We start from the raw sequence: 12,151 nt of genomic DNA, 5'->3' as shown, positions 1-12,151 counted from the left end.
TATGCTGCTCTGGCCTCTGGCTTAAGTCGAGCTGAAGGCCAACAAGATGCCGCAGAATTAAGAACATTTACCTCTCACCTCAGAAGGGTTTGGACACGGGCTATGACTGGCCTTGAACTTTTATCTGAATGACCCATCTGCACAGCACGGCAAATATCTCCTTCCTGCAGATGTGTCATTAATGTCCTGTGAAGGCCCAGCCCCCTCCCCTTCCTCAGCTCAGGACCAAGCGGAAGCCTCTGCTGCCTGGCTGATCCTGGGTCTCCCGTTCTTCCGCATCCCCGCGTGTACGTGAGCAGACTTTCCTCACGTTAACCTCTCTCATGTCAGTTTGCTTATTAGACCAACCGAGGAACCTGGAAGAGTAGAGGAGAAAACGCACCTCCCTGCTACTGGCTAAGTACTGCGCACGCGTCCCCACTCGGGATGGAAGACTGCACACGCCCCAGCCTGCCCCACCTCCCTGTGACCACAGAACACCAAGGAAATACGGTGGCTTGTCTCCCCCCTCGTCAGGCCTGTCCAAGGTGTGTGGCATCAGCTGAAAAAGAATCAGATGAGGACAGGGGACGTGTTCAGTTCTGGGATGAGAGGGCGGAACGGGAGGAGGTGAACGGCCATCTGGTTGGTGTTTCTCTGCCTTTATGCTCAAAGGTACTCGAGGATTTACAGGGTGAGGATGGGTGGCTGGCGGGCCTTCCTCTGCGCACAGAATTAAGAGGTGAAGCAGATCAGCTTCCAGGAACAAACAAAAGGGACGTGGTGCATGGCATGGACCCCTGCTGCCCGTGCCCGCTGCCCAGACCCCACGTTCGAGAACCGTGGCAGGGCTGTGGGCACCGGGCTGGCTGGAGCCTAACCAGCCACCCAAGGTTAGGCCGTGCTCTGGGGGAGACGACCCGCTCCCGGGCACCGGGGAGAGGGGTGTCCCCGGATGCAGCGGTCAGGTCCGTGTGCCCGCTCTGGCGTCTGCCCCGCACAGAAGCCCCGCGGCCCCCGAAGGAGGCCGTCCTAGGCCAGCTTGAGGCACTGGGTGTTGAAGCTGTCCCCTTCTCTGCTGGCCACGGCCTCGAGCAGAGCCTGCTTCTTCTGCGCGCTGCGGGACGACTCCAGCTCGTACATGGTGGTCAGGTTGAAGAGCACGCTCTCGTGCAGGTAGTGCGCTGGGTCCTGCTGGACCATGGCCTCCAGCTGCCGCAGGGAGTCCTTGAGTCGGCCCAGGTAGAGCAGGCACACGGCCGCGTTGTTGTTGGCCTGGGCAGGAGGGGCACATGCACGGGTCGGACGCGGCCACCGCCAGAAACCCTCCCCCGAGCACCGTGACCCCTGCGACGGCCCGGGACGGCCCCCAGCCGCGCGCTCACGTCGGATCTTACCACTGCGTTTGTCGGCTCGAGCCTGAGGATTTCTGTGAAGAACCTGTGGGCTTCTTCAAAGTTATTCTGACCGAGGTGGAGGAAGGCTCTGGAACAGGAACCACAGGTAAAGCCGGTAAGGGGGGCAGGGGAGCCACAGCCCCTTGCCGTCAGGCCGGCAGCCCGCTGCTGGGAGCGGCCCCCACACGGCCCGGTGACGCTTCGGCGGAGCGAACCGCAGCGTGTCTGGCCTCTTACTAACACGGGTCATGACTTCCTGCAGAAGGGGATGCCTGCCCGCTCGTTATCCCTGTTGCTGTGCGACCCTCACCCTGGGCACAGGCTTCATCTGGGTCAGCAGAGCCCCAGCCCCACTGTGTGCTCCAGTAGTGGGGACACCCCGAAACGCGGGCTGGGAGATGGGGACACCCCGAAACGCGGGCTGGGAGAGCAGGGACAATGAACGGTTATGCAAATTCATGCTGAAAACGGGCGACATAAGCTGGAAAAGCCTTGAGAAACAAGGGGGGGATGTCTGGAAGCCTGTCCGGTGGCTGGTGACTGCTGTGTCAGGGCTGGGAACGGGCGGGGCGGGGACGTTCTCCAGGGACCCTGGAGAAGCGTGGACTTGACAGGGTTACCTGTTCATTAAAACCATTATTTTGCCTTGTAGTCCATCCAATCTCTGTGTCACTTTCTCCACGTCTTGAAAATACTTCTCAGCTGTTTTTATGTCCCCAATCTGTTTTGACAGAGTTACTGAGTCAGGTCAGGTGACAATCCGGTTAACATACATCCGCACAGACAGCCGCCTGATGGGTCAGCAGGAAGCTCTGGTCACCATCACTAATCGTCACTTTGTAAAAGCGAGTGCCATTTAGGACACAAAGGAACGTCAACACGTTTATGTGAGAAATGAAGTTAACATACGTGTCTTATTAAAAAGTCTTAAATGTGTACCCTTTGAAAGGACACAAATGAATGTTCAGGGAGGCGGCAGAGAGGAGGACCCTAGAAAACACGCACATTAATGCAAACAACCAGGGAGCGAGCGATCCGAAGCCTGCAGAACAAACATGGGGGCGGGGGGGGGGGGCAGGGGGGAGGCCGCAGAGGCGAGTCAGGAGCCCAGCACCAGCGGGCGCAGATGGGTGAGAAGCAGGTGATCACACCAGGGAGCCCACCCGGGAAGTCAGCTCCCCAGAGCATCTGGCTCTGAAAATCAGAGGGGTGGGAATCTGTGAGTTCTTACAAGCAGGACCTAAAGCCTGAGCTCTGAAAACCAGGGGGCTGGCTTGGGCTCGGCTCAGGCAGAGCGGGATCCTTGCCCTTAAAGGGCCAGCACAGCAAACAGCCCACAGAGATCCAGACTGGAAGCAACATTCAGAGAGATGCTGAGGCGTACCAGAGGGAGAGTTAATGACAAACCAAAACAAACTAATCAATAATAATCAGGGACTTTATCACCTCACATCAATGGACAAATTATCCAAACAGAGAATCAATATGGAAACAGTGGCTTTGAATGACACACTGGACCAGATGAGTCTAACAGAGCTATCCAGAACATTCCATCCTAAAATGACAGAAGACACATTCTTTTCAAATGCCCACAGAACATTCTCCTGAACAGATCACACATTAGGCGACAAAACAAATCTCAATGAAGTCAAGTAGCTCAAAGTCACACCACACACCCTTTCTGACCACAACGCTGTGAAACTAGAGATCAACCACAAGGAAACATCCGGAAGTCTCCACAAATACAGAGGTTAAATACCATGCTACTGAACAATAAATGGGTCAACCAAGAAGTCAAAGAAAAAATTACATAGAAACAAATGAAAATGAAATCACAAAACCTCTGGGATACAGCAAACGCCGTTCTAAGAAGGAAGCGAAGCAGAGGACGATCTCAAAAAACCAAAACATCTCACATAAACCACCTGGCATTACAACTACAAGAGGTATAAAAAGAACAACAAAGCCCCAAACCAGTAGAAGGAATAATAAAGATTAGAGCAAAAATAAATGATACAGAAACTTAAAAACACCAACAGGACAGATCAATGAAACCAGGAGCTGGTTCTTTGAAGAGATCAACAAAACTGATAAACCTCCAGCCAGACGCATTCAAAAAGGAAAAAAATTCAAAGTCACAATATAAGAGAGGAAATAACCACCAACAGCACAGAAATACAAACAACTGTAAGAGATATTATGAAAAACTATATGGACAACCGAGAAGAAATGGATAAACTCATAGAAACATGTCAGCTACTAAAACTAAAGCAGGTAGAAAATTTGAACAGACCCATTTCCAGCAAAGAAACAATTGGTAATCAAAACACAACAAATAAAAGTCCAGGACTAGATGGCTTCACAGGTGTATTCTAGCAAACATTTAAAGAAGAGTTAATACCTATTCTCAAACTATCCCAAAAAACAAAAACCAAACAAACAAACAAAAAACCCCACACAACACACACACACACACACACACACACACACACACACACACGGAAGGAAAACTTCCAAATTCGTTCTATGAGGCCAGCTTGACCCTGATACCAGAACTAGATGAAGACACCACCAAAAAAAGAGAACCACAGGCCAATATTTCTGATGAACACAGATTTAAAAATCCTCAATAAAATATTAGGAAACCGAATCCAACAATACATTAAAAAAACTTCACTGCAATCCCTGGGATTTATCCCTGGGATGAGAGGCTGGTTCAGTGTTTGCACATCAATCAACATGACCCATCACATCAGCACAAAAAGGATAGAAACCATGTGACCATTTCAGCAGACGCATAAACAGCATCTGACAAAGAACAATGTCCATTCGTGATAAAATCCCTTCAAACGGGTTCAGAGGGGACATTCCTTGACATAACAAGACCATATATGAAAACCCCACAGCTAACCTCATACTCAGTGAGGGGAGTGGGAGCCTTTCCCCTCAGGTCAGGAGTAAGACAGGGGTGTCCACTCCCACCACCGGTATTCGACATGGTGGTGGAAGCTGTAGCCTCAGCAAACCCACAGCAGTAAGAGACATGCAAATTGGTAAGGAGGAAGTAAACCCCCCACTACCTGCAGATGACAGGATACTATATACAGAAAACCCTAAAGACTCCACCAAAAAAAAGTCCTAGAACTGATAGCTGGATTCAGTAAAGCTGAAGGACGCAAAATCAATATAAAGAAACCTATTGCATTCCTGTGCGCTAATAATAATGAAGCAGCAGAAAGAGAAATTAAGACAATAATCCCAGGGTGCCTGGCTGGCTCTGTTGGTAGAACATGAGACTCTTGACCTCAGCGTCATGAGTTCAATTTATGGAGCCTACTTAAAAAAAAAAATCCCATTTATAACTGCACCAAAACTAATAAAATATCTAGCAATAAACTTAACCAAAGGGGAGAAAGGCCTGTAACCCTGAAAACTAGAAAACACTGATGAAATAAAGATAACTAACACAAGGTAATGAAGACATTCCTCACTCGTGGATTAGAATAAACATTGTTAAGATGTCTATACTTCCCTGAGCAATCTATGAATTTAATGCAATCTCTATCAAAACCCAACAGCATTTTTCACAGAGCTGGAACAAAGAATCCTAACATGTATGGAACCACAAAGGCCCGAATAGCCAAAGTGATCTTGAAAAAGCAAAGCAATGCTGGAGGCATCACAATTCCAGACTTCAAGTTCCACCACAAAGCAGCAGTCATCCTGACAGTATGGGACTCGTACCAGAGCCACACAGACCATGGAACAGAACAGAAAACCCAGAAATAAACCCATAATTATATGGTCAATTACTCTTCGACAGAGGAGGCAAGACTGTCCAATGGGAAAAAGTCTCTTCAACAAGTGGTGCTGGGAAAATTGGACAGCAACATGCAAAGGAATGAAACAGACCACTTTCTTATACCATATACAAAACCACACTCAAAATGGGTTAAACACCTAAATGTGAGACCTGAAACCATAAAAGTCCTAGAAAAGAGCACAGGTAGTAATCTGTCCGACACTGGCCACAGCAACTTTTTTCTAGATACATCTCCTGAGGCAATGAAAACAAAAGCAAAAATAAACTCCTGGGACTACATCAAAATAAAAATCTTTTGCAAAGTGAAGGGAAATAATCAACAAAACTAAAAGACAACCTAAGAATGGGAAAAGATATTTGTAAAAAACATTTCAGCTAAAGGGTTAATATCCAAAATATACAAACAACTTACATAATTCAACAATCAAAAAAATGAATAATGCAATTACAAAATGGGCAGAAAACTGCTTCGATTCTGTCTCTCTCTCTCTCTGCCCCTCCCTTGCTCACACACACTCTCTCTCTCCCTCTCAAAAATAAACATAAAAATTTTTTCGGAAAGGGGGGCACCTGGGTGTCGGTTAAATGTCCGACTTCGGCTCAGGTCATGATCTCATGGCTTGAGAGTTCGAGCCCTGCGTCAGGCTCTGTGCTGACGGCTCGGAGCTGGAGCTGCTTCACGTTTTGTTTCCCTGTCTGTCTGTCCCTCTCCTGCTTACACTCTCTCTCCCTCTCAAAAATAAACAAACATTAAAAAATTTTTAAAGAAACGGAAAGAAGATAGGAACGGACAGATATTCCTCCAGAGGAGACCTACAGATGGGCTTGGTGTCTGGTGACAAAAACAACACTGTGACTGTCACAGCCTTTGCTGTGATAGGCATCTGTTGTCTCTTTTCCGGGAGCCTCCTGTCTTCCCCCAGCATCTGTGAAGCCCACAGTCCAGTGCATAGTTTGCAATGGGACCGACCCTTCCCAGTTGACACCAATCCACAGCAACCCAGAAAGTCACATGAGGAGGAAGAAAAATAAGACACAACAAAGAATGGCATTTACGTGTCGCTTCCCTATGGGCACCACATGGGCTGACACTCTCGCTGCACACTTCTCCCTCGCTGACTTCCAAGGAGCTCGAGTCCACGCAGGCTCAACGCCGTCTGTGCCCTCGGCTGGCAAGTCTGATCCCCTACAATGCGGTCATTTTATCTGAGGTCCCAGTGAAGAGAACCAAGTCGCCTATGTCCACATTGCTGACCACGCTGAAGTTACTGTAGCTAATAGTGTTTATCAAGCTTTCAAGATGTGGTGGGAATGCCAAGCGCTTCAAGCACAGCTCATCTCTCCCTGCAATCTGTGGTGTCGACGCTATTGATTATCTTCATTTTTAATTGAAATATGTTTGACACGTTGTATAAATCTAAGGTGTATAACATGTTCATTTGGTACATTTATGTTATAATGATTTAAAAATTAAGCAAAAAAAAAAAAAGGCAACTGAAATTTTTGTAGGATATCCAGCAAGCAAATAAACAGACTTAATAACTCAAACCCCGCTTATTTGGAGAGAACAACAGATAGTAAGTGGATGAACTAGTCAAGACAAAGTGCAAACAGAATTATAAATGTCAAAGGACAAGTCTCTATGGATAGAAAGGAAATTGCCATGGTTACAAAAACGATGTTAGTTTACAGAACTCAGTGCAAACGTATGTGAACTCACGACCAGACAGGTGACTTCCTAGGACACTTTAAATTATCAAAACGGATCCCAGACACAGAGAAAAACCCTCAGACGTATAACAGTAACAAAGCAGACTAGAACAGTAACAAATGAGGGCCGGTGGTCAGTGTCGATGCCCACAGACAGCAAGTGCTTGGCCCAAGATTTCTTAGGTGGTTGTCCAGACCTTCAAGGAGCAGAGAATTCCAAAATATCCAAAATGTGCCAGAGAACAGTGAAAGGAAATTTCCAACTCATTTTTGTGAAGATGGAAGACACATACCAAGTGCTTGTGAGGAAAGTACTCTTGCGCGCACACACTTGTGAACCTAGAGACCGAGCGTGCCTGTCCTTTGGGGGGACAGAGGTGCCTGTGCAGGGGCTCCCCTCCCCCGGACACAGGTGCTGTCCTTTGGGGGGACGAATCCCACAGGCATTTCTGCAGCAGAAACTACAAGTGCTCAGGGCCTCGCATTGTCTCCTTGGCCTCACCCGGGTCAGCTGGCTGGGCTCCCTCCCACCCTGCAAGGTGTGCAGCAGGCGGCCCTGTGGAGATGCGGGGTCCCCGGGGGCCTCACCAGTTTGGGACAGTGAGGACATCTCGTCCCAGCGGCTCGGCACCAGCAGGGGCCCTGCAGAAGCGTTGGGAGGCTGCCCCTGCCGTGAGATTCAGAGCAGCTGAAAGCTCGGGGGTTTTCCTATTTACCGCCAACCAACTTTACTTATGGAAACACGGATCGGAAATTTGTCTAGAAAAACCATTTAGCCCAAATTTTTATGTTTGTATACATGAAATATTTTCATACCTAAAATTTGTTTTGAGAGCGTGCACACTCAGTGGGGGAGGGGCACAGAGAGGGAGAGAGAGAATCCCAAGCAAGCGCTGCAGGGTGGGGCGGAGCCAGACACGGGGCTGGAACCCACTAACGGTGAAATCATGACCTGAGCTGAAACCAAAGGTCGGATGCTCAACCAACTGAGCCGCCCAGGTGCCCCTGTGTTTTAAAATCTCAAACTGCTATGTCCCGATGGGGCCGGCCCCCCAGATCAGTGTACACACGCTAGTAACAGTAACACTGCTGCCTTCCATCCACTCCCTCCGGCAGGTGCTCCTGCGACACCCCCACGGGGCCTCCCGCGCCGCGCAGCCCTGAGCCTGAGCGTGGAGCTCTTTCCTCGCTTCCAACGCCTTGTCCCTGCCGTGTCTGCCCTGCCGGGAATAAGGCAGGACGGACAAACGGCCCGCGCCCCGCAGAGCCTCCACTGCCCTGCACACCCACCTCCCAGCCGTGTGGCCGCCCCCAGAGCCCCCAACCCTTCCTCTCCTGCGGGCTGAAAGACGGGGTGGGGGCCTCGAGTGTGGAGTCACCGCAAAGTGTGAAGACACGCTTCCTGTGCGTGTGCACGTGTTTCATCCGCCCTTCTGTGGATCATGCGAGGGGTTCCCTCCAATACAGAGCACCCCTATCGTGTCTGCAGCCTCCGTGGGCCTTTAGGAGGGGGGCCCCTGTCCCACCAGACCCCCGTAACAACTGCTCACGTCCTCTGCATGGATGGCCGTGGCTCTCAGGAGGCTGGGCAGGAGAAAGACTCGGGGCTGAGAAGGGGCAGGCCCAGGCACCTGGTGTGCGGTGGGAGCAGCGAGGGCCTGCTCCCTTCCATCCAGGTACTGACTGCATCTACAACATTCTGTCCTGACCTGTGTGCCTGAGTTAGGTCTTCCTACCCATCATGTGATCAGTGCACAGACTGAACAGCCGACCCTTCGCTCGTAACGGGAATTAGGTTGAGCCTCTTGGAAAGAATGAGGGTAGCTCCTCTCCAGTAAAGTACATTTTGTTAGATGTAACACAACGTGGCACACGTCTGCCCCCCAGGTATCCACCCAAGCGCCTTCCTCTGTGGCTGAGCCTGCTGGCCCGACACAGGGTGGGACACTGCAGTGTGAGACCCAGGGCGGTGTAGTGCCCAGCCGGGTGGTATTCTCTGGAAGCTTCGTTCCACTTGGCTAGTCTGGTCCTTTACTTCCTCTTTCTGCACCATCACGGGCCTCTCGGGGCCGCCTAACAGATCACACCAGGCTTCGCCCTCGGTGACTGCTTCTCATCATCTTATGCGATAATCCAACACGTCTTTCATCTGAGCTGAGGCGCAAGGTTAGACAGGAGCACACGTGCCGGAAGGACGGCTCTGGGGCTGGAGCGTGGCCCGTCCACGTGGCCAGGTGTTGCGTGCACGTCTCACAGCAGCTTGTGGACTCCCAGCCTGTGTGCCTCAGTGGCTCTAGGAAGCTCCCCACCCCGACATCGTGGGGCCAGCCATTCTCCAGGGTGGCTCTGCCCTTTGGCTGGCAGGCAGGAGGCGTGCTCCACTGCTTGAGTCCGGTGGGAGGCCTAGAGGCACAGAAGGCCACTAAACCACACGTGTCCCAGGCCCTGTGCGCAGTCCAATCTCCGCAGGGGTCCCCGACATGCTATCTCACAGAGGGGACCGAAGCCCAGCGAGGTTACATGACCTGCCCAGAGCCACACGGCCCTGCACTGGCTTCCTCCGCCTGTCTTCTCCCGCTCAGCTCCTGAGCCATGTGCCCTGGGACAGAAGTCAGAGGAAGGCTCATCGAGGTGTCCGGGAGACCTTGCGGTTCCCTGCAGGATGGGCAGGACCGGCACAGGCAGGCAGAGGGAAAGGACCTCCGAGCAGGAAGAAAAGGAGGCTGGAGGGTGGAAGTTAGTGCCGAATCTGGGGGGGCCCTGAACGTGGGCTCCAGGTGTGAGCTCACCTGATGGGTAAGCCATGTGACCAAGGATGACGGAACGGAACGGCACTGCAGGAGGCTAAGGTAGTAGTCTGGGGTGATCGGAGCCAGCTGGGGCTGGAGGCTGGGGGCAGGGACGCCCCACGCACTTCCCCACGCTGCCTCTGGGCCCCTCTGGGGGGACGATGCCACGAGCCCTCAGCAGGAGACGGGCCTGGAGGAGCCGTCCCAGCACCGTTTCTGAACCCAAGCGCGCGGGTGTCATGAAGCAGGTGAGGGTTCAGGGCAGGGCCAAGTGGCGTGGCCATATGGAATGGCCAGTGGGCCCATGGACTTGCTCTGTACTGCAGGGGTCCAGAAAGCCCTGGAGCTCCCTGTGAATTCAAGCCACCGTGTGGCTTCTCCCAGGGAGCCCTGTGCTGTGAACCCGGACTGAGGCGGCACGGAGGGCTCCCTATGGAGCGGTCAGGAAGCGGTTCTCTGTCGCAGCACCTCATCACTGGCGGATCACAGGACAGGCCACGGGAGGTGCACGACCAAGCTGGCCCGTCACACCTATGTGCCATCGAAGCTCGGCTTCCATAAAGGCTCCAGATGTGCGAGCATGAGACCCGCTCAGCGGCCACCCTCTCTTCTCCTCAGCTCCCCACGCATCAGGCGGCACGCTGACCCGGCCACCCAAGACCCTGCCCACACCCGGCTGCTCTGCGTGGCACGCAGATGCGGTAACAAATGACCTGTGAACCAAGCGAGGCCATCTTTGAGCAGCTCTGGTGGGAACACGTTATAGACGGTGAGCACTGCCATCTCCATTTCCTTCACAAAACCGAAGTTCACACAGCTGTCCTTCAGGGACACAAGCATCAGTGACAGGCATACATGGTCCGCAGTGGTAAGGTGTCCTGGCCACCTGGTGGGGACCTGAGGGAGTCCAGTCAGCCTGCCTCTCGTGACCCGTCTTCCCCCCATGGGGATTCCTGACCACGAGTCACCTCCTCAGCCCTGAGAACCGGGGACACCAAGAGCTTCCCTTGCACTGCTCGCCACCTTCCCCGGAGCAGGCGGGGGGTCAGAGCCATGGAAGCTCTGGACCCTCTCGACGAGCTGGCCCGGAAACGTGTGCGGGGAAGTCTCCAAAAGTCCCCGCGGGCTCTGGTGCAGTCAGACCTGAGATCCGCACCTCAGTCTTGTCAGACCCATGACTCCCACGGCAAGGTGTGCTTTGTATCTCAGGACTTTAAATGGAAGTCCAGCGTGGAGTCCTTCAATTATGTAAAGTAGGACGCAGAAATGAACTTTCTGAGACACCCTGAGTGGTGGGGAATTAGAGCAGATACAGGATATTTTATCTTGATAATCAGGGTAATAACTGAGCACCTATTAGATCCCAGGCACAGGACTGTATTAAAATTTAATTTTTTAGAGTAATCTCCACACCCAGTGCGGGGCTCAAACTCACAACCCCGGGATTGAGAGTTGCACACGCCAGTGACTGAGCCAGCTGGGCGTCCCCACAGCACTGTGCCCTTCCAAGGAGGGCCCTGCTTTGTCTGCACGGTGACCCCACGGGACACTCAGGAGCATCCATGGTGTAGAGATGATGTGGCTCCACTTGGTGGCTTTCCTGGGCTCACCTGCTGGCCAAGCACCGAGAACAGACAAAAGCCTGGTCCTCCGGCCTCCAGCGGCGCTCCTCAGCCTCCACCCCCACCTGCCCCACAGCAGAGGCCCCCGGGCGCCCTGGGAAGGGCTCCGAGACCACAGCCGCCTCCACTGTCAGGCTGTCCCTGGAACCCACTGTGGGTCCCTCTGTGTTCCCCGTGAGTGGTGCGGTTGTGGGAGGAGGAGGAGAGGTGCGGGTATGTGCGTGCATCCAGTAAGGACGGGGTATGCCTGCGTGTGTGTGTGTGTGTGTAGTGAGGATGCGGGTGTGCACGTGTGTGTGGAGAGTGGGGTGTGCGTGCATGTGTGTGTATGTGGAGTGAGGATGGGGGTATGCATGCATGCGTGTGTGTGGAGGGTGGGGTGTGCGTGTATGTGTATGTGGAGTGTGTGTGTGTGTGTGTGTGTGTAGGACGGGGGTGTGCATGCGTGCGCATGTGTGGAGGGTGGGGTGTGCGTGCGTGTGTGTGTGTGTAGGATGGGGGTGTGCATGTGTGTGTGTGTAGTGAGGACGGGGGTGTGTGTGCGTGTGCGTGTAGGATGGGGGTGTGCATGTGTGTGTGTGGAGGACGGGTGGTGTGCATGTGTGTGTTTGTGTGTGTGTAGGATGGGGGTGTGCATGGACGACGGGGTGCAGGAGCACGGGACCCACCTTTAGTGGAAATAAGCTCTGGGCTCAGAGCCACCTTGTTCAACCGGTTTTCTGGACCTCGGGTGGGTCATTCAACCAGAGCGAAGCCTCAGTTTGCTAATCTGTAAAGTGGCTGATGGTCCCCACAGGGGAGCGGCTCGGCATGGCGCCTGCTCAGGATTTG

General features: G+C 52.7%; 1 protein-coding gene across 1 annotated transcript in view; it reads right to left on the bottom strand.

Annotated features, from left to right (window-relative positions):
• Window positions 1-625: 625 nt before the first annotated feature.
• TRAPPC12 (trafficking protein particle complex subunit 12) overlaps window positions 626-12,151 on the bottom strand; it is a 70,509-nt gene continuing 58,983 nt past the window's right edge. Inside the window, exons 10-12 of the mRNA XM_077750936.1 lie at window positions 1,997-2,097; window positions 1,377-1,464; window positions 626-1,254 (exon numbers count right to left, since the gene is read on the bottom strand). Coding sequence (XP_077607062.1) covers window positions 1,012-1,254; window positions 1,377-1,464; window positions 1,997-2,097 — 432 coding nt within the window. The 3' untranslated portion in view covers window positions 626-1,011. The remainder of the gene's footprint in view (window positions 1,255-1,376; window positions 1,465-1,996; window positions 2,098-12,151) is intronic.

Source organism: Crocuta crocuta, unplaced genomic scaffold (assembly GCF_008692635.1).
Source record: "Crocuta crocuta isolate KB4526 unplaced genomic scaffold, BGI_CrCroc_1.0 scaffold129, whole genome shotgun sequence".
Lineage (NCBI taxonomy): Eukaryota > Metazoa > Chordata > Mammalia > Carnivora > Hyaenidae > Crocuta > Crocuta crocuta.
Note: the sequence above shows the minus strand (reverse complement) of the source record. Positions and strands in the feature narration are given on the sequence as shown.